Source organism: Limulus polyphemus, unplaced genomic scaffold (genome assembly GCF_000517525.1).
Source record: "Limulus polyphemus unplaced genomic scaffold, Limulus_polyphemus-2.1.2 Scaffold944, whole genome shotgun sequence".
Taxonomy (NCBI): Eukaryota; Metazoa; Arthropoda; class Merostomata; order Xiphosura; family Limulidae; genus Limulus; species Limulus polyphemus.
This window is the reverse complement of record NW_013666554.1, coordinates 342,529-361,945: the sequence shown is the minus strand read 5'-3', so window position 1 is coordinate 361,945 and position 19,417 is coordinate 342,529. Positions and strand designations below refer to the sequence as shown.

At 33.2% G+C, this 19,417-nt stretch overlaps 1 protein-coding gene across 6 annotated transcripts in view; it reads left to right on the top strand.

Moving 5' to 3' along the window:
• The first annotated feature begins 5,619 nt into the window (after positions 1-5,619).
• LOC106461364 (zinc finger protein 501-like) overlaps positions 5,620-19,417 on the top strand; it is a 69,816-nt gene continuing 56,018 nt past the window's right edge. For 3 of the 6 annotated variants that reach the window (XM_022388309.1, XM_022388310.1, XM_022388311.1), the window contains exon 1: positions 5,620-5,821. In XM_022388309.1, coding sequence (XP_022244017.1) covers positions 5,755-5,821 — 67 coding nt within the window. In that variant the 5' untranslated portion in view covers positions 5,620-5,754. Of the gene's footprint in view, positions 5,822-13,873; positions 16,461-19,417 lie in introns of those variants that run through there. The other 3 variants (XM_013921185.2, XM_022388307.1, XM_022388302.1) reach the window with 3 other exon arrangements.

Genomic DNA, 19,417 nt, shown 5'->3' with positions numbered 1-19,417 from the left:
AACATTAAAATTACAGAAATCCTCAGAAAAACACATTAAATTCACATTTTTTGAAACAATATTCATCCATGTCAAAAGGTTTCATGATCAAGTGCAGAACAAAAGCCAAAGTTATATCTTCTTGTTCACAGCTGAAAATATTTATGAATGTTACTTATTCAATAAAACAAAATTGTAGATAATGGACAACTACTTCAAATTCAATATTGCATATATGTTCACTAAAATATATATCACTGTATTTATCTGTACTAAGATAATTATAAGTTTATTAACATACAAATTACCTCTGTTTCCTTTGGTACTTCATCATACTTTTCTTTCTTTATTTTAAAATCAAAAACTGTAAATGAAGATCCTTCTTGTGGGGAAGAAGCTTCTTTAAACTTGGAGTAAGAATGTGCTAAGATTACTCTTAATTATTTATCAATCAGTGTTATTATAAATAAATACCTGTCTATTAGAGTGATGACTAGTGTGAAGAAAATGTGTTATTTCACAGTGAGAACTTGTTATAATGTAGTGAAATACAGAAGTAATGTTCAAATGTTCTGTTATAAAGATATTTATTTAACACCTCTAGTGACAAGGTTTTTGATTTATAATTTATAGTTGATCAACCTCTTAAACCATCCAAGCAGTGTGCTGTTGCTAGTGGTAGGGCAAATAGGATTTTAGCTTGTACCTATAGAAATATTGAAGACAAGTCTAAAGAGGTTATAATTTCATTGTACAGGTCACTGGTTAAGGCCACATTTAGAGTACTGTGTTCAGTCTTGGGCTCCTTACCTTAGGAAGGACACTGAATTATTGGAAAGGGTTCAGAGGAGGGTTACTAGAATGTTGCCTGGGATGGAGGGGTTGTCATACAAGAGGTTAAAACCTCTCAAATTGTTTTCTCTTGAAAAAAGAAAAATCACAGGGGATCTGATTGAAGTGTTTAAGATTGTAAAAGGAATTGATAGTGTTGATGCATTATCTTTTTTAATGGTGAGAATAGTAGGACTAGGGGACACAAAAATAGATTTTGGCATGGTAGGAGTCATCTTTAGCTAAGACTGTTTTAATTTTCTAACAGAGTGGTTGGCCTTTGGAATGGGTTGCCTTCAGATGTTGTGTACGCAGTAGTATTCTGTAGTGGAGATAAGATATCAAATCGGAATCAGATATTTTCTTGATTGTTATTTTAGGCTTTTTCATTCAGCATTTTTACTTCACACCTCTGGAGTAAGTTCTATTATTACTAATGTGAAGCTAAGCACATCAGAATGAATCAAACATCAAAACTACCTAGATATCAGTATTTCAATTACACTAACAAATGCTGTATTATGTAAATTTGTGGTAGAAATCCATGAAATTAAAATAATTTTTTCATAATTAACCTTTTTTTCTACAAAAACTATAAATTATCAGAAGTATTTCACACAATGCTGTTACACCACTTTTCCACTAGTACGTCTACCACATGAATAAAGTTCTTGAAGTTTACACTCACCTGATAAACCTTCTAACCCAGATTTAATCTGTTGAAACTCCTCTTTTGGTTCACTTTTCAAACTCATAACATCATGTTGTGAACAATCAACAGATTCATCACTCTCACTGAACTTGGAAATAATGTCATCGTTTGTTGAATCAACACTTTGCTCAGTTTTTACTTGGACAAATGTGTTCTAAAACAAAAGATTATCAACAATAATTAACGTTATCAATGTAAAACACAAATACACCATATAAAATTTGATATTTTGGTATTTTTGCTCTGAAATTATATCTCACAAGTTTCCTTAGTAAACTAAACAATATCTTTACTTCAAAACTGCTTTACATAACAAACACAAGTAATATCAGTAAACTCCACAATAATATATCATGTGGTCACAGCACAAACTTTTCTATTCCTACCTACTGTGTAGTATTCTAAGGTGAAACACATTTCTCCCACATGTGCCAAGATAAGTCCACAGAATGAAGGATATTCGACAAGGTATTTATCATGAAGAAATTCTGAAATTTCTAAATCTGACCGAGTTTGGGAAAGAAAGAGTGAACACCATATAAAACACAGAATGAAAGTAATCTTATTTAAACTCAAAACAATGGTCAGTAGAGTGAGAAGAACTGAATAACTTGTTTGACTAGTGTGTTATGTTGAAATATTTCTGAGGATTTCTGTAATTTTAATGTTTGTGCTATTTGGAATGATATTTTAATCTATATTAAATTTGTTTTATTGATAATTGGTACTGTAAGTGCACTGTTAAAAATACAATTCTCCCTGGACTATATGCTATCATTTTTAACTTTATAATCAGTTAAATCTTGTTCTGAAGATATAAGACTCAAATTGTACTCCTTGTATTCAGATTCTCTAACTTTGATCATAAACAGTTGTATAATATTATGTCTACCTAACATCCATATGTTATTTCTCTGATTTCACATTGTCAAAATTGTCTTAATATCTTTCTGAAATTTAGTTGCCTTGTTTGTCAGCTCTATGTTTGTACTATGATTATGTTTCTTGATCCTACAGTTTACTACTGTGTGTTCACTTGTATCAAGTAAATTGGTTTTCATTTCATGGATTTAAAGTTTTTTTGTTCATATGTTAAGATGAGACATAAAAGTTTTAGATCTTTCAGATGAGCACTATTCTTCTTTTAGTCATCGTTGATGTCTTAGTTAAGCACTTTTTTGTTACTGTTAGTCATGGTTTCAGATGTTTTTAATCTTTTACTGGTTATCTCCAGCATCAAGACTTCTCACAGTTTGTTCTGTTTATGTTGTTTTCTTTTTCATTAAGTGCTACACATGATATTGTTCTATGTTTTAATAATTTTTTACTTGTCATACTCTGACTGATTAACTACTAAGTTTAAGAACTGTCCACATCACATTATGGAGCTGACACAAATCACAGAATTAATTAAACCTCTATTTTCCTTTGTCTTTAGTTTTTATTATTCACTCATGCATTAAAAGACAAATTTATATAATCAGATGAGTCTTGTTTTTCTGAACAAAATACATGAAATAATATAAATGAGCTAACATATTATCGTTATCACTTAGCTTCCATGTTTAGAATCGGATAGGAAGTAAATCCTTGCACGTATTATGTTTATGTATTTCTTTGTGTGCTACAAATCATCTAAAATTCTAAACTTGTGTATACACTATTTTCTACATGTGGATCGCCATGCAACTTAATTTTGACTACAGTCAAACTTTTGATGGATGATGCATGTTAGAATATAAGTTTAACTAGTTATAAAATAAAACAAGAAACAGTTGTTTGAAGTAGTAGTTAGGAAAGTTTTTTAACCATTTGGGGCCTTGAATCAAACAATAATTGGTTATCAGAGTAATAGTGACATCCTTATTGGTTAGTAACTTTTGTAATAGTGACATCTTTATTGGTTAATGACTTTTTGTTACATTTGACATCCTTATTGATTAGTGACTTTTGTAGTATTGACATCTGTATTGGTTAGTGACTTTTGTAATAGTGACATCCTTATTGGTCAGTGACTTTTGTTACATTTGACATCCTTATTGATTAGTGACTTTTGTAGTATTGACATCTGTATTGGTTAGTGACTTTTGTAATAGTGACATCCTTATTGGTCTGTAACTTTTGTAATAGTGACATCTTTATTGGTTAGTAACTTTTGTAATAGTGACATCTTTATTGGTTAGTAACTTTTGTAATAGTGACATCCTTATTGGTTAGTAACTTTTGTAATAGTGACATCTTTATTGGTTAGTAACTTTTGTAATAGTGACATCCTTATTGGTTAGTAACTTTTGTAATAGTGACATCTTTATTGGTTAGTAACTTTTGTAATAGTGACATCTTTATTGGTTAATGACTTTTGTAATAGTGACATCTTTATTGGTTAGTAACTTTTGTAATAGTGACATCTTTATTGGTTAGTGAATTTTGTAATAGTGACATCTTTATTGGTTAGTAACTTTTGTAATAGTGACATCTTTATTGGTTAGTGAATTTTGTAATAGTGACATCTTTATTGGTTAGTGAATTTTGTAATAGTGACATCTTGATTGGTTAGTGACTTTTTTTTTACCTTGAATGGACAAAACTCCTGTTTTGCCTTGTGAGGTAAACTTGGTTTTTAGTAAAGCTCTTTATTTCACACTTTATGCCATGATTTTATGATGATTTTTTGTGGTTTTATTAAAAACTTCGACATTGAATATGTACATCTTTATACTGAATAACATGACTGGCATTTTTGTTTATGATCTCCCTGATGACTCAATAGATAGTTTGTCATAATACCAGCATCTTCAGTATTTAGTTTACTGTTTGAATTGTGAATCTGTATTTTATTTGCACTGCTGAAATTTTTAGTGGATATTACTAATTGTGTAATTACTGGGCTCATTGACCAATTACATTCAACTAATTGGTTATTCTTATGTGACACTTAGGTATTTCAAATAATTGAAAATGATAGTAGTTTGACTCATAAATTTTGATTAATTTATTATTTTTGTGAGTAGTGACACTAATCAGTTAACCTGAGCAACTTTTAATTAATTAATAACAATAATGAGAAGTCATAATGGCAATATTTCAATTACTTGGATAGTTGTAATAATCAACAGGAGTAATAATAATAAACATTTATTTTTATTAGTAACTTATTTTTGTGACATTAATCAATCTAATTGGTGCTCATAGGTAATTGATTATATCAATAAATTGAGTTAATTGCTTAGCTGTAATTGACAGAGAATGAAATACAAAACTTTTGTGTCGATAAAACTTGAACCTAAGAAAAAATGGCTGGTTTTATACTATTAACACTTGATAAAATATTTAAAAATGAAAATTAAGAATCAGAATGGTAAAGCACTGTTTTGTTTATATTTGTGAATAATCTGTCTGATAGTTAGCTGTATTATAAGAATGTCTTTGTAGTTTATATTTGTGAATAATCTGTCTGATAGTTAGCTGTATTATAAGAATGTCTTTGTAGTTTATATTTGTGAATAATCTGTCTGATAGTTAGCTGTATTATTAGAATGTCTTTGTAAACTTTTTTTTGTGTGTGTGCATCTATTATTGAAGTATGAAAAGTTTTGGTCACTTAAATGTTTTCTAAGATGTACAAATTATTTTTAAATTAATCTTTAATATGGTGTTTTCTTTTTCAAATCTGACTATAATAATTTCAAGGATGTATCAAAATATATTAACATGTTTGAAAGTTTAAGTTACATGTGCACATATAATGTAATTCATTTTTTTCTGAGGATTTCTGTAATTTTAATGTTTGTGCTATCTGGACGATACTTTGATTTTTATTGAAGTTGTTTTATTGATTATTGGTTTTGTAAGTCACTGTTATAAATACAATTTTCCCTGGACTATTTGCTATAATATTTTCTTTATAATCATTTAGATTTTGTTCTGAAAATATAAAACTCAATTTATACTCTTTGTATTCAGATTCTCTAGCATTGATCATAAACAGTTGTATAAGGAAACTTGTGAGATATGCTTTCAGAGCAAAGATACCTGTTGTAATTTATCAAGTTTTGTATGGAGTGTTTGTGTTCTGCATTGACAATATTAATTATTATTCATCTTTTTTTGTGTTGTAGAACACATTTGTCAGATTAAAAACTGAACAAAGTGTTGATTCAACAAACGATGACATCATTTCCAAGTACAGTGAGAGTGATGATGAAACTGTTGATTGTTTAGAAAATGATGTTATGAGTTTGAAAAGTGAACCAAAAGAGGAGTTTCAACAGATTAAATCTGGGTTAGAAGGTTTATCAGGTGAGTGTAAACTTCAAGAACTTTATTCATGTGGTAGACGTACTAGTGGAAAAAAGGTATTATAGCATTGTGTGAAATACTTCAAATAATTTATAGTTTTTATAGAAAAAGGTTAATTATGAAAAAATTATGTTAATTTCATGGATTTCTACCACAAATTTACATAATACAGCATTTGTTAGTGTAATTGAAATATTGATATCTTGGTAGTTTTGATGTTTGATTCATTCTGACGTACTTAGCTTCACATTAGTAATAATAGCACTTACTCCAGAGGTGTGAGGTAAAAATGCTGAATGAAAAAGCCAGAAATAACAATCAGGAAAATATGTAGTTTCGATACTTCACTCACAAAAGCTTTTTTTCTCAACTTACACTGCCCTCTGTCGGTGCAAATATTCACTTGCTGCTAGCTTTGACACTCCCACTTACCCTCACATATGTTAACATGAGATATCTGCATACTAACATACAAATTATTATGCAGCAACTCTCCACCAATAGGATTGCAACACCACCCCTGTCATAACTAGCACCCTCTCTCACCTTGCAGCCCTTAATCACTTCTCTATTTGCAGTTTTAGAAGATTTTTTTGCTTTTGTGTTTAGACTGATTATTTGGCTTAATTGCCAAAGTTTATAATTTAAATTTTTGGTTGCAAGTTTTGTTTTTTGAATTTGTATGGTTTTGTGATCAGTTTTTGAGTTAATATTTTTTCTGGTCAACTCCATTCTTCTTCTTTTACACACAATTCCATGTGGCTTCTACTTCAGTTGCTGTTGGACACTGTTTTGGGGGCAACTAGCTTTGCTCTACAATATACCAACATTCATAATACATCAGACATAGTACAACAATGTTTTACTCAGCTTTGGATTATAATTCTCAGTTTGAGGATTATTTGTCACATCTCCTTGTGTTCTGAGGTGATCACAGTTGGTCAGATCTAAATCATTTATTGGTTCTCTCACACTTCACCATGGAGTCATAATTTGGCCTTTTTGAGTTTTCCCTCATGCTTTGGGGTGGATGAGGGTGTTGTGTCAGATGTATTCCTCCTCATTAACCTTTACCCTGCATCCTGACTTTCTTTTTTTGGTCCTTAGGGGTTGTGTGTATTTTCAGTCCGGACTCATCCATTGGCATTGGATCTCTCCTGTTTGATCATCTAGGTGTGTGCCTGTCTTGTCCCTTTCCAGGGGCCATCATTTCTACCGTGGCATGGATTTCTGTCTGCGTCTGATCTGAAAGGCTGACCCTGCCTTTCTTATTCATTTTCTTCTGAGAGTAGAGGCTCAGACTGGTTGGTTGATGCAGGTGGAAATGTCTTTTCCTCACCCCCACGCAATACCTAGTTCATCTTGGCATGGTATTTTATTCTCTCCTTAGTTGGGCCTAATTTTCTCCCTTTTTCATTTAGGACAATGGAGATTCTAGTTTGCAACCTCTTCTATCTCTACTTTGGGGACATGGGCTTCTTGGGAGGCTCTCATCCCTCTTGGTTATGGCCTCATGTGTCATTTTTAGTAGGTTTGTTTGTCCAGAGAAGCCTTGTGTGGGATCCTTTGGATGGTCCTTTCATCCTTTTTCCTTCCTTCCAGACCAACTTTGCCTGGCTGTTGAATTGGAACAACACCTGTTTAGGTGTTCCTCTTTCTCCTCCACATCCAGAATGTCTCCTTTTTCTGGATGCTTCTCTTTCTAGTTGGGGTGTCTTCTGGTTTCTCAGGAGGTTTTGGGAAGGTGATCTGTTTTGGAGTTCTCTCTCCTTTCCATCCCATGGAGCTCCTAGCTGTTCGATGGGAGCTGGCTCACTTCCTGCCAGCCCAACATGGACGGTCAGTGATAGTGTTTTTCGGCTACTCCTCTGTAGTCTCATACATTTTTAGGTAAGGAGGCACTCGGTTAAGTGACTCATGTTTTAGGCCTTTGGTCCCCCTGTGTTGGGCAACAGCCCTTAAATTCATAAGTTGGCCTGTCACATTCTGGGTGCCCTGTACCTCTTTGAGGATTGTTTATCACATTCCAATTGGATTCTCCCTGAGGAATGATCACTGTACCTATGGATTGGGAGGAGGGGAGGACTCTTTGCTCAGTGAGGTGTTCTGGATCTGGATGCTTTTTTCACTCGTCTCAATTCTTAACTCACCTGGTTTTAGTCTCCTATTTAACATCCATTGGCTGGAGCATTGGAGCTCTCAGTCTGGATTGGTTGGGTCTTTCCCAATATTTGCCTACCCTCCTATTTATCTGCTTTCTCACATCCTTTCCAGACCACTCTGTGTCAAGTTCTGTTGATAGATCCAATTTGGATGGTTCCACTTTGGTTCCTCTTGGGTGCCATCTACTTCTCTTCATCTTCATATTCCTTTCTATCTCCTACACCCTAGCCCAGCATATGTCATCTGTCTGTTCACATTATTATTCTTCATTAGTGGCTTTTGTCAGGCCCCTGGTCTAGTGGAACAGGTTTATGCAGTTTGACATCCTTCTTTTTCCCATTCTCTTTGTTTTTCTTCAGTGGGTTGGATAACAAAAGACTTTTTCCCTTTCGTTAACCCTTTTGCCCCGGGTACCCTTTACTGCGCATGACACAAGGTTTTAGTGTCTTACATTCAAAATTTTATTAAACTACTTTATGTTTATGTTGTACCAATTAGACTAGCATAAAATTTTAGCTAATAATCCATATTTTAATAGTAGACAAGTTTTAAGTTTTTAATTCTACAAGGCAATCTTTTAAAAAATCCTGAATTTCCACTAGTGTGACCCACGTGACACATTTTTTCTTAGCATGTCATCATCACTATTTTATCCAACATCCCTCGAAAAAGTATGAAATTAAACATAAAATATTCTATATAAAATCGTTATTGCTCAAACAAACCATAATTTTTATAGCCCTTCAATCTTTTTAAGTTATCTAAGACTATATTAGGTAAAATAAATTAGGTTCACAAGGGACACACGCAAGCAACTCATGGGTAATGTAATTTGATAGCGTAACGTGAGCTGCATGTTCCCCGAGTGATTTACAACTTATAATGGCATGGATAGTAGTTAGACACAGTTCAAAGGGCAACAAAACAATAAAATTTAACGATAAATAGCTGTATACTGTTACGAACATAGAGCTCCTTAGGATAAATGAATGTAGTTTCATGTTACAATTTGAAGTCATTCTAGAAAAAAAAAGGGGGTAATTTAGGTTTATTTTGAATTTTTTTTTTTTTGTGGTTACAAGATTGGTCAAGTTGACCAATCTCATTTCAAGATAGGGTAGAGCAAATAACAGGTAAACTATAAAGTTTTACTGAAAAAATATGTTTGAAATGCATTTAGGAGGTTTTAGGAATTGCAAAAAGGAAATTTGAGATTTTTGAGATGATGAAAAGTATTTTTAATTTTAACATGAAAATTATATTGCACATGGACTATTCAAAACAAATACTCAGTATATTAATTGACAAATCTTTATTTTTTTATTAAAGGTACTTCACTAAAAATATGATTTTTTGTGTGTGAAAGACTTATAATATGAACTGAAAGACTGTCAAATTTTTTGAAGATATACACACTATATTGAAAGTTAGAAATATTAAATCTATAAAGACTAATCGAGTACAAGGAGGTCACATGTCCGTCAAATTGACAGAGCCCGTGTTGAGAGAGTTAATTTCCGAGATCATCCTTTTTACCCAATACTTCGGTGGCTTGAGTAGGTATTTTTGCCTCCACACCCATCTTTCTTTCTTTCTTTCATATCACATTTAAGCCATTCTGGTCTTATTTGTCTCCTCTGCCTGGTTGGGACTCTCCCGCTGTTACTGGGCATGCACTGATTCCTTCCATGGGAACTGCTCCCATTGTTTATTCCTTGGTATCCTTCCCAGCCCTGTGACCATTATCCATTACCTTTATGGGTTGGGTTTGCCAGTAGATTAGTCTGGTTTTATTCTGCCTTATTTTCCCTTCATATTCATAGCCTCATCTGTCGCTGGCTGCTCATTTCCATCATCCATTGGAGGACTTCATCGGTGCCAATATGCGAACCACTCTCCATACATTTACTGCTCATTACCTTCACTAACCAGCCGTTTCTTGTTCTGATGGATTTTGTTTTCCTCCAGTCACCATATTGCACTACACATTTTCTCTGTGAGTGGGTAAGTGCTCCAGTAATCTTCTTTTCTTTGCAGGGGCCTTTATTGCATATATGGATCCCACTCAGTGGAGAATGTTGCATTGCAAATGGTAGGTGGACCTTTCATCTCTCTATTTTGGAAGCCACCTTTATTAAAACACATAAACCTGTCATTTGTCACCAAAAATAATTCCTATACAATCTACACATTGTTCAGTAGGTCTGTGACATTTCCTGATTGGCTAAAGGACATGCCAGTCAGTGATTGCCTTACTGGCCTATTTTGATCTGACTCATTTTATAAGCCGTACTATTTCCTATAGGTCATTTTCCAGACGGTTCTGCTATGATTAGTATCTGGTGAAAACCTTCAGCAGTTATTTCTTTTGCAACATCTCAACCAACAATTGGTCCAGTTATCAATGCTATTTTCAAGTTTTGAACAACTCAACTTTCAAGATCTACATATCTGCATGAGCCGATGTTTCCATTTATGAATGTTATATTTTAAGATCTGTGCAAGAACTTAGCTAACAGATGAACAGGTTATATTATACCCACCGTTGAGATGGGGTGTTCTACAAGAATGCCAGTAGGTATGCTTCTTGGTATTTTGTTTTATAAATATGTTCATCCTGGACCATCCACTCATGAACTAACATGAGTAAAACAGACAGAGATCTCTGAGAATTTGTGGAGTTTGACACTCATCTTACCGAGGACCTGATGTACAATTTCAGATGCCACCTGGTTTTGGAAAATGTACTCTGTCAGTGCGACTGATCTCCTTTTCAAAATATGTTATTGCAGTCACTATTTGCACTGACTCTGGTGCTGCACTCCTTTGGACTCTCCAATGCACTCATTCCCTCCTTCTTCTAGTGGACCGTGAAAGCCTGTCATCCTGAGTGTGCACAATGCCGCTCAGGTTGAGAGTAGTGCGGTGGTGTTCTGCATGTGTAGGTGGCACTTACACACTCCTACCACAGACCTGATGTACAATTCCATATGCCATCAAGTATTGAAAGATGCACTCCACCAAAAATTGCAGTTTGCCCCTCCGGCTGAGGCACTCTCCTCCCTACCATCCACCAGATGTCTGGTGTTGGGTGGAGCTGGACCAACCATATAAGTCCTCATATGTGTTTGGATGATTACCCTCTTCCTACTGTGGATTGGATGTTTTCCATACTGCTGTCTGGTTTTGGACTGGAGATGCAACCCCAACTAGTGGTCTTTCCTCGTACCATCCACTGGATGTCTGTTCCTGGGGATCTGGTATTGGTTGTAACAGGACTAGACACATAAATTCCTGCATGTGGGTGGCTGGGTACCCTCCTCCTACCATGGATTGGACAATAAATTCCCAATGCTGCCTGGATTTGAAGGGGAGATGCATCCCCATCTGGGTTCTCTGTGTTCCTACCATCCACCAGATGTTGGTTCCCAGTGGATCTATTTTTGGTTGTGTTGGAAGTGCACGCATGTGGAGACAGGTTCTTGGAACAGAGGCTCTGCTTCCTTGCCAGATCTCTTATTTATGGTCTTTCACATCCTAATCAGTCTACTCTAGGATGGTCCCTTAATTTCTTTCAAAATTTCATAATCCTCTTGAAGTCTGACAAATTTGATTGTCCAAAAAGTAATACGTGTAACTTTCAAACTTGCATTTTATATTACAAAACATATCAGTCACTAGAATAGATCATCAAAAGCACTATGACTTAAAGTTTGAATATGACATTGTACAATGTCATGAGATGCGCACTTTGACCCGGCTGTACTGAAAGGGTTGAAGGACAAGAGTAGTTGTTTTTCTTAACGTACAGTACATGATGAATCACATAGGCCCTACAATATTTACAAACATTCAGGATCATTATAGTAGTGGAAACAGAAAAATGATTGGTTGTTAGAATAAAGACAACAAAACATATCCGACAGTTGGTGAAATGTAAAGTTAAGAAACAAATAAAAGAAATATGTGTTCAGTGGCCCATTTTAAAACATATGTATAGAGTATATTTAAAAGATAGTTGAATAAAAAACAAGTGTCATATTAAGAAGTGAACAGAATGAATATTTAACGACATATTCAATTCAGAGAGAGAAAAATGGCTTAGAAAAGTAAAATGTCATTAACAGACAGTGGTTATGCTAGTTTTTTTATCCATGCATTCCTAACCACATTTAGCAAACATTTTGTGTAACACTATTATTTGTCAGCTTGAATCTGTAAAAATGAAGTCAATATTGATTCTTTGTTGTGTCTCATATAATAAACTATGATTCCTTTACTTGCATGTTTTTAAACAACTGGAAATCAATACGTACGTGATCTTTCCCTGACTTCATTGCAATACAATCCAAAGAAAACCATACACACATTGTTCACTGATTTAAAAACAAATTATCGAATCATATTTGAACTGTTTGCATGAATGCATATAAACAGATACAGATCAACAATTTTCCCTAACTTCATTGGAATATAACCTAAGAAAAATGATTTAAGAAAAATGATTGCCTCATTTTGAACTGCTTGCATACATGCATGAAGAACCTGTGTATTGATTGTATTGTTCGAAGCTGATAATAACTAACACACCACACCAGAAAGAAAAATCCACAATTTACAAACTTTAAAGCTGATTCATATCAGGTTTGCTTAGTAACTAGTATAATTACTGCTTTTATATTACACTGACAGATTTTTAAACAAATTTTGAAAATGTTATTTCGGTTAATAATCTAAAGAAAATTATTCAAAGTTTAGTTCATATTTAATTCACATTTGAATAAAAAATAAGTACTTAACAAAGAAGTTTGGTTTCAGTTGAAGACCTTTTTTTTGTGATCGATGTAAAACAAAGTTCTTGAAACTAAATTACAAATGAGTAATTGTATCATCTAAATTTTTTACTTTCTGTCATACTTAATCAAAATTAAAATAAAAAGTAAAAGCTAAAGAGTAAAAAGTAAATAAATAAAAACCAAAAGTGAACAGAAAATATCCCTAATGTTATCATGCACTTAAAAGGACGTGTATCAGTTAAATAAATTACTCATTGTACTCTCGTTCTTTTGCCAAGCTACCGTTACATAATATAAAAACACAACATACATAAACCATTATATTAAGTAAGTTAATAAATAAACAAATATGTTTATTTTGACTGACACATTTTACTTTTCACCATAAAACAGTAAAAGCTTAAATATTTGACTTCCATTATATATGCTGTTATGTATCATCCAAGCTGTCATCTAATCTACAAAGACATTTCTTTAATATAAAACCTTCATTTGAGGATTATGACATGATAACTGTACCATTTAAGGATTATGACATAACTGTACCATTTAAGGATTATGACATGATAACTGTACCATTTAAGGATTATGACATGATAACTGTACCATTTAAGGATTATGACATGATAAATGTACCGTTTAAGGATTATGACATGATAACTGTACCATTTAAGGATTATGACATGGTAACCGTACCATTGAAGGATTATGACATGGTAACCGTACCGTTGAAGGATTATGACATGGTAACCGTACCGTTGAAGGATTATGACATGGTAACCGTACCGTTGAAGGATTATGACATGGTAACCGTACCGTTGAAGGATTATGACATGGTAACCGTACTGTTTAAGGATTATGACATGGTAACTGTACCGTTTAAGGATTATCACATGGTAACCGTACTATTCATTCTAGAGCTGCCTTGATTTTTGGTGTATATATATTTTTCTTTTTTCAGAGTTGGTTTTAATGTATTTTTGGAGTTTACTGTATTTCAATATAATTAGGTTTATCAATTAAGTTATTAAATCAATATATATGTATTGTTATTAATTACCATATCTCTTTAAAATTCATCTTTTGGTTGTAGATCCAAAGTCATATTTGAACAACACTTGTGGAAAGCAGTTAACTGGACATTATATTATAAAACAAAAATCTCTCTTTCCCAAGTCAAAGAATTACAAATCTCTAAATCCAAATAGTGTTAATGGACTTGATAAAACTCCATTGAGGGTAAGTAACAAAAGAAAACATAAAATTTCCTATAATGAAGCTAAATCATGCAGTAATATTATGTGTGAAAAAGAAATGAAAATAAATCATCATCCAAAATTTAATGCAAAACCACACACTGGGAAGAAACAACACAGGTGTGTATTGTGTGGCAAGCAATTTCTAACAAATTGTTACCTAAAAATACATTTAAGGATACACACTGGAGAAAAACCATTCAAATGCATAGTGTGTAGAAAACAATTTGTGACACAGAGTAATTTAAAAATACATGTGAGAATACACACTGGGGAGAAGCCATACAGTTGTGTAGTGTGTGGCAAAGAATTTAGAACAAATACTCGTCTACAAGCACATGTGAGAATACACACTGGAGAGAAACCATACAATTGTGAGTTGTGTAAAAAGGGATTTCGAATCAACAGTCATTTAAAAATACATGAAAGAGTACATAGTGGTGAGAAACCATACAGTTGTTTAGCTTGTGATAAAAAATTTAGGAGTAAAAGTCAACTGAATGGGCATGAGAAAGTGCATACTTCAGAGAAAGCATACAGTTGTGTAGTGTGTGGAAGATTATTTGCAATGAATTCCTATCTACAAAAACATGTGAGGATGCACAATAGAGACAAACCATACAGTTGTACAGTGTGTAATAAAGGATACCAAAGTAAAAGTGGGTTAAAAAGGCATGAGAGGGTACATACTGGGGAGAAACCGTACCCTTGTGTAGTATGTGATAAAACATTTAGGAGTAAAAGTAATCTTAATAGCCATGAGAAGTTACACACTAGAGAAAAAAATTACAGTTGTTTAGAATGTGGTAAAACATTTGAGAGTAATAATGAAGTTAAACGACATGAAAGGATACACACTGGAGAAAAACCTTACAGTTGTGTAGTGTGTGGCAAAGAATATGGAAGAAGCAGTCATCTTAAAACTCATCACAGGACACATACTGGGGAGAAACCATATAGTTGTTTAGTTTGTGGAAAAAGATTTGGAAGAAATAGTTATCTTATTATTCATCAAAGGATACATAGTGGGGAGAAACCGTATTCTTGTGTAATATGTGATAAAAACTTTAGGAGTAAAGGTCAACTTAACAGACATGAGAAGGTGCACACTGGAGAAAAACCATACAGTTGTTTAGTGTGTGAAAAAAAATTTGTAACAAATACATATCTGCAAGAACATGTGAGGATACACACTGGAGAGAGACCATATAGTTGTGTAGTGTGTGGCAAAGGATTTCGAATCAATTATCAATTAAAAAGACATGAGAAAGTGCATACTGAGAAGAAACGATACACTTGTTTAGTTTGCGATCAAACATTTGGAAGTAAAATTCAACTTAATACACATGGGAAAATACATAATGGAAAGAAACCATACAATTGTTTAGTGTGTGGGGAAGAATGTGTAACAAATATCTTGCTTCAAGAACATGTGAGGATACACACTGTACAGAAACCATAAAGATGTATAGCATGTAATAAAGGATTTCAAATCAACAGTCATTTAAAAAAAAGACAAGAGTGACTATATACTGGCAAAAAACACATTTGTGTTGGATATGGTAAAGGATTCAGATGAAATTTTCATTTTAAAAATACACACCAGGAAGAGACCACATAGTTTTGTAGTGTGTGGTAAAGGATTAGGAATAAGTAGTGAGCTGTAAAACATGAGAATACATTCACTAGGGAGTAACCATGCAATTGTTTGGTGTGCGAAAAGTAATTTATTACCTCAAAAAGGTACACATTTGGAATAAAACTTCAAATATCTGGGTTAGATCTGATCAAATTAACTGATTACCAATAACCAGCAATCACTCTAATTAGTTTCACATAAAATGTTGGTTGATCAAAATTAGTATTTCCAATTATTACTGTTTTTAATTGTTCAAACTATCCAAATAATTGAAATGAACCAATTATATTTAGTACAATATTTCATTTTCTCTACAGAGATTTTGGTGATTAGAATTTTGATTTTTCGATTTAGCTTGAATTTCTTTGAGTATTTTATTGCATACTTAGCTTTGAATTTTGATTCATTGTTAGTTCAGTAATCACCATTAGTTATTTTTTTGTAACTCTATGCTATCAGTGGATGAGGGTTTTTCTCGTTTTATGCCTCAATTTTTTAATAAGTTCTTTTATATGTCCTATTTATCCATAGTTAAACAAGATTTTACTTTGTTTATTTTTCATAGTTTTCTATTGTATATAAAAGTTAATTTTGTGAATTATGTATTAGATGATCTCATGTGTATAGTGTTATCATGTATAACTTTTACATTATATACTTAATAGATTTATTTGATGCAGTTTAATTGTATTGTCATGTGTTATGTGTCATAGTTGAAGCTGTTTGTTGCCTGTATTGTATATATTATTACTGATAATAAAAGTAACAGTAGATTACGAGGATGATACAATTGTTTCTTCTAACTTTATATGGCTGAGCTCATTTCATAACTTGTAATTTTCTCACATTGACAATGATTTTGTTATAGATATCACTTTTTTTTTCACACACATAGTACATACAGTGTCAGCTGAACTATGTGTTCAATGTTACTGGTTTTGGTCGTTTTCTGTCAAGTACTAGATTTACCAATGATATAATTGATATATTTCAGGTGTAATTGCTACTGACCACTCTCTTTGGAAGGGGCTGATTTTTGGCTTTCTTTCAAGATAAGGCTGTGTCATACAGCTGATGTGAGGTCCATGTTTAAAAACTCATGCATTGTATGCAACATAAAGTGTAGCCTCATGGTTAATATCAGATTTGATCATACTCTAGGACCCAATTTTTTTATATATTTTTTTCCATATTTTGTGAGCAATTACTCCTTTTTGAAACTTGAATAAATACTTTAAGTTATGTGATATAGATGTCAGGGTAGATGCATTCCCTGGTTTATTGACAATGATTGTGGAATTGGATCAGGTTTATCACATGAACAGGATAGTTTGGAATATTGTGGGTGAGCTGTATGCTCTTGAATACTCATTATAATCCAAAGTATGCAGAACTAACAGAAAGAAATAAGTATCAGGATGTAAACCCAATAAAGCAAGTACTTCATAAATTCCACTTTTCAAATGCACTTGGTCTACTGGGGTTCCTTTCTGGTACTCTGACACTGTTAAACAAATTAAGATCTGCTTGCAGTTTTAGTATTTCTCAAACATTACCACCTCTTCTTGTATGACAGTTAGATGAACCACGAGTTGCTAAAATGGCTGATAACGTGTGAAAATCGAAAAGATATGACTGTACTTGGTGGTATTTGTGGACATTTAGTGTACTGTTCATTGTAGGTATTGGTTGCGATTAACATAATTTGGATAACTTGGAGAATTCCAGGTGGGTTATAGATCTAACTTGAATAGCTGTGGAAAACAGCATGGAAATGTTGACAGATATTCTCTCCAACCTGTGAGATCCTGTCTGTTTGTTGAATGTTCAAATACTAGACACTACACATCAGCAATAGTGAGAAATCATGCTAGTGGTAACAATTCTGTATTTGGATGGACACCCAAAATGACTGGTCAGGAACTTTAGGAACAGCAACTGAAGCACCCATGCAGCAGTAAGTACTTCAGGATGGGGAGCACCATGAAATGTACCACACTATTCTAAATATAATGGTTTGATACTTAACCCACGTTTGATGTATAAAACTATAGCAGAATACTGCAATTTCACATATTGCTGTGAACACTGCAGATCATCTGCACTGAGTGATGGCCATACATACGATCTGCTGGGGGCTGACCTTCTCATCGGAACATCAGTAGATTTGAAGAATAACCAGTTGTTCTGTACACCATTATGGTATACTATAGGAGCTCATCCTAATTAATGCAGTCAGTGTTCATAATATTAACAGTTGCATACTTGAATCTAAATCACTTGTTCAGGCCGGGTGTCAAAAACATGCTATGGCAAACAGTAACTGACCAAAATTTCAAGCATGATAACTGGGTTTGGCAATGATATATAACTCAGTTCTGGCTGGACTGATCCATATATAATCTGTTGACAGAAAAATGGGGTAAATTAAGAGTTATAGCGGTTGACAAGCTTAAACTTCTCTGTTTTTAATGAGCCCCTCAAAACCTAGTGAGATGAAAGAGCAGGTTGACTGATAAAAACAACACTGTGTAATATGATCTTGATTCAGTTGATGAAGAGGAAAAACTAGTGGTATATATCATGTGATTTGATAAAGAAACAATTAGAGGGGCAATCTCTGTTGCGATGATTGGCCAACAACAACTTCCTAATTATGATGACTGAGATTAACTGCTTGACCTGACTTGAGGATGGTAACTGAAAGAAAATTTCTTGTTTATTAAATGGTGGTTCGAAGTAAGATAAATTCAGTTTGTTGTGTGACAGTCTTTATATTATTGAACAGTAAGAATGACTGGTAGAAAGAGTAACAACTGAAAGAATCAGCAGTCTAGTGATATTTGGTGTTGATATGTTCTGATGTCTTGTGGTCATTACTCTATTTGTCTGGTTGAATGTCAGAATTAAAATATATTTTTTTTCTCCAACTGTCAAAATAAAAGGCTTTTACTTATACTTCTTAATAGTATAAATATATACTGTGTTGTTGTTGGGTTTAGGATTCTGCTACAGTAGGTGTCTGTGATTTTTTAGCGATAAATTCAACGATAAATAAACAGCACACACTTTACTTGTTTTCAAAATAACATATATATATTTGGAACAAGGTAAACGTATGTACAACAAATCCTTCAACACTACAGATATTATAGGCATATCATAAACACTATATATGTAGTTCTCTTCTTTTTGTCAAAAGTCCACTTAGACATACTCAATTACTTTAGAATTGCGGTTTACAAGCCGAACTATCTTCTCTGTTACTATCGCATTAGTATTCTCTTTGTGATTAACTTACAATTGTGGTCTTTTTTCTTCTAAATATCCTCTGTTCCTTTTGTCAAAGTGCACTCAGGCTGATTCGATTACTTTAGAACCACGCTTTGACGGAATAAATTCTTCTTCTTATCTCCTTTTCTATTATTAGTCTTACTTTAACATATTAAACGTTAGGCCTATGTTAATCGTTAGGCCTACCACTTCTATGGTAGTTAACTTCACACCGAATCTTTCCTTGTCTGTAACTTTTCTCTCTTCTGCCATTGTCTGCCTACTGTTTCCGCTTGTCTCACATTATATATATCTCTATCACTTAATCTCCTGCTTACATTTTAGAAATCTTTATATTCTAAATGTCAATGTATTGCATGTGATGTTTGATAATCTCAACATAAATGAATTATAAACACAACTTCTTACAATCGTCTACTTTTAATTCTTATTATAACAAAAACTAAAC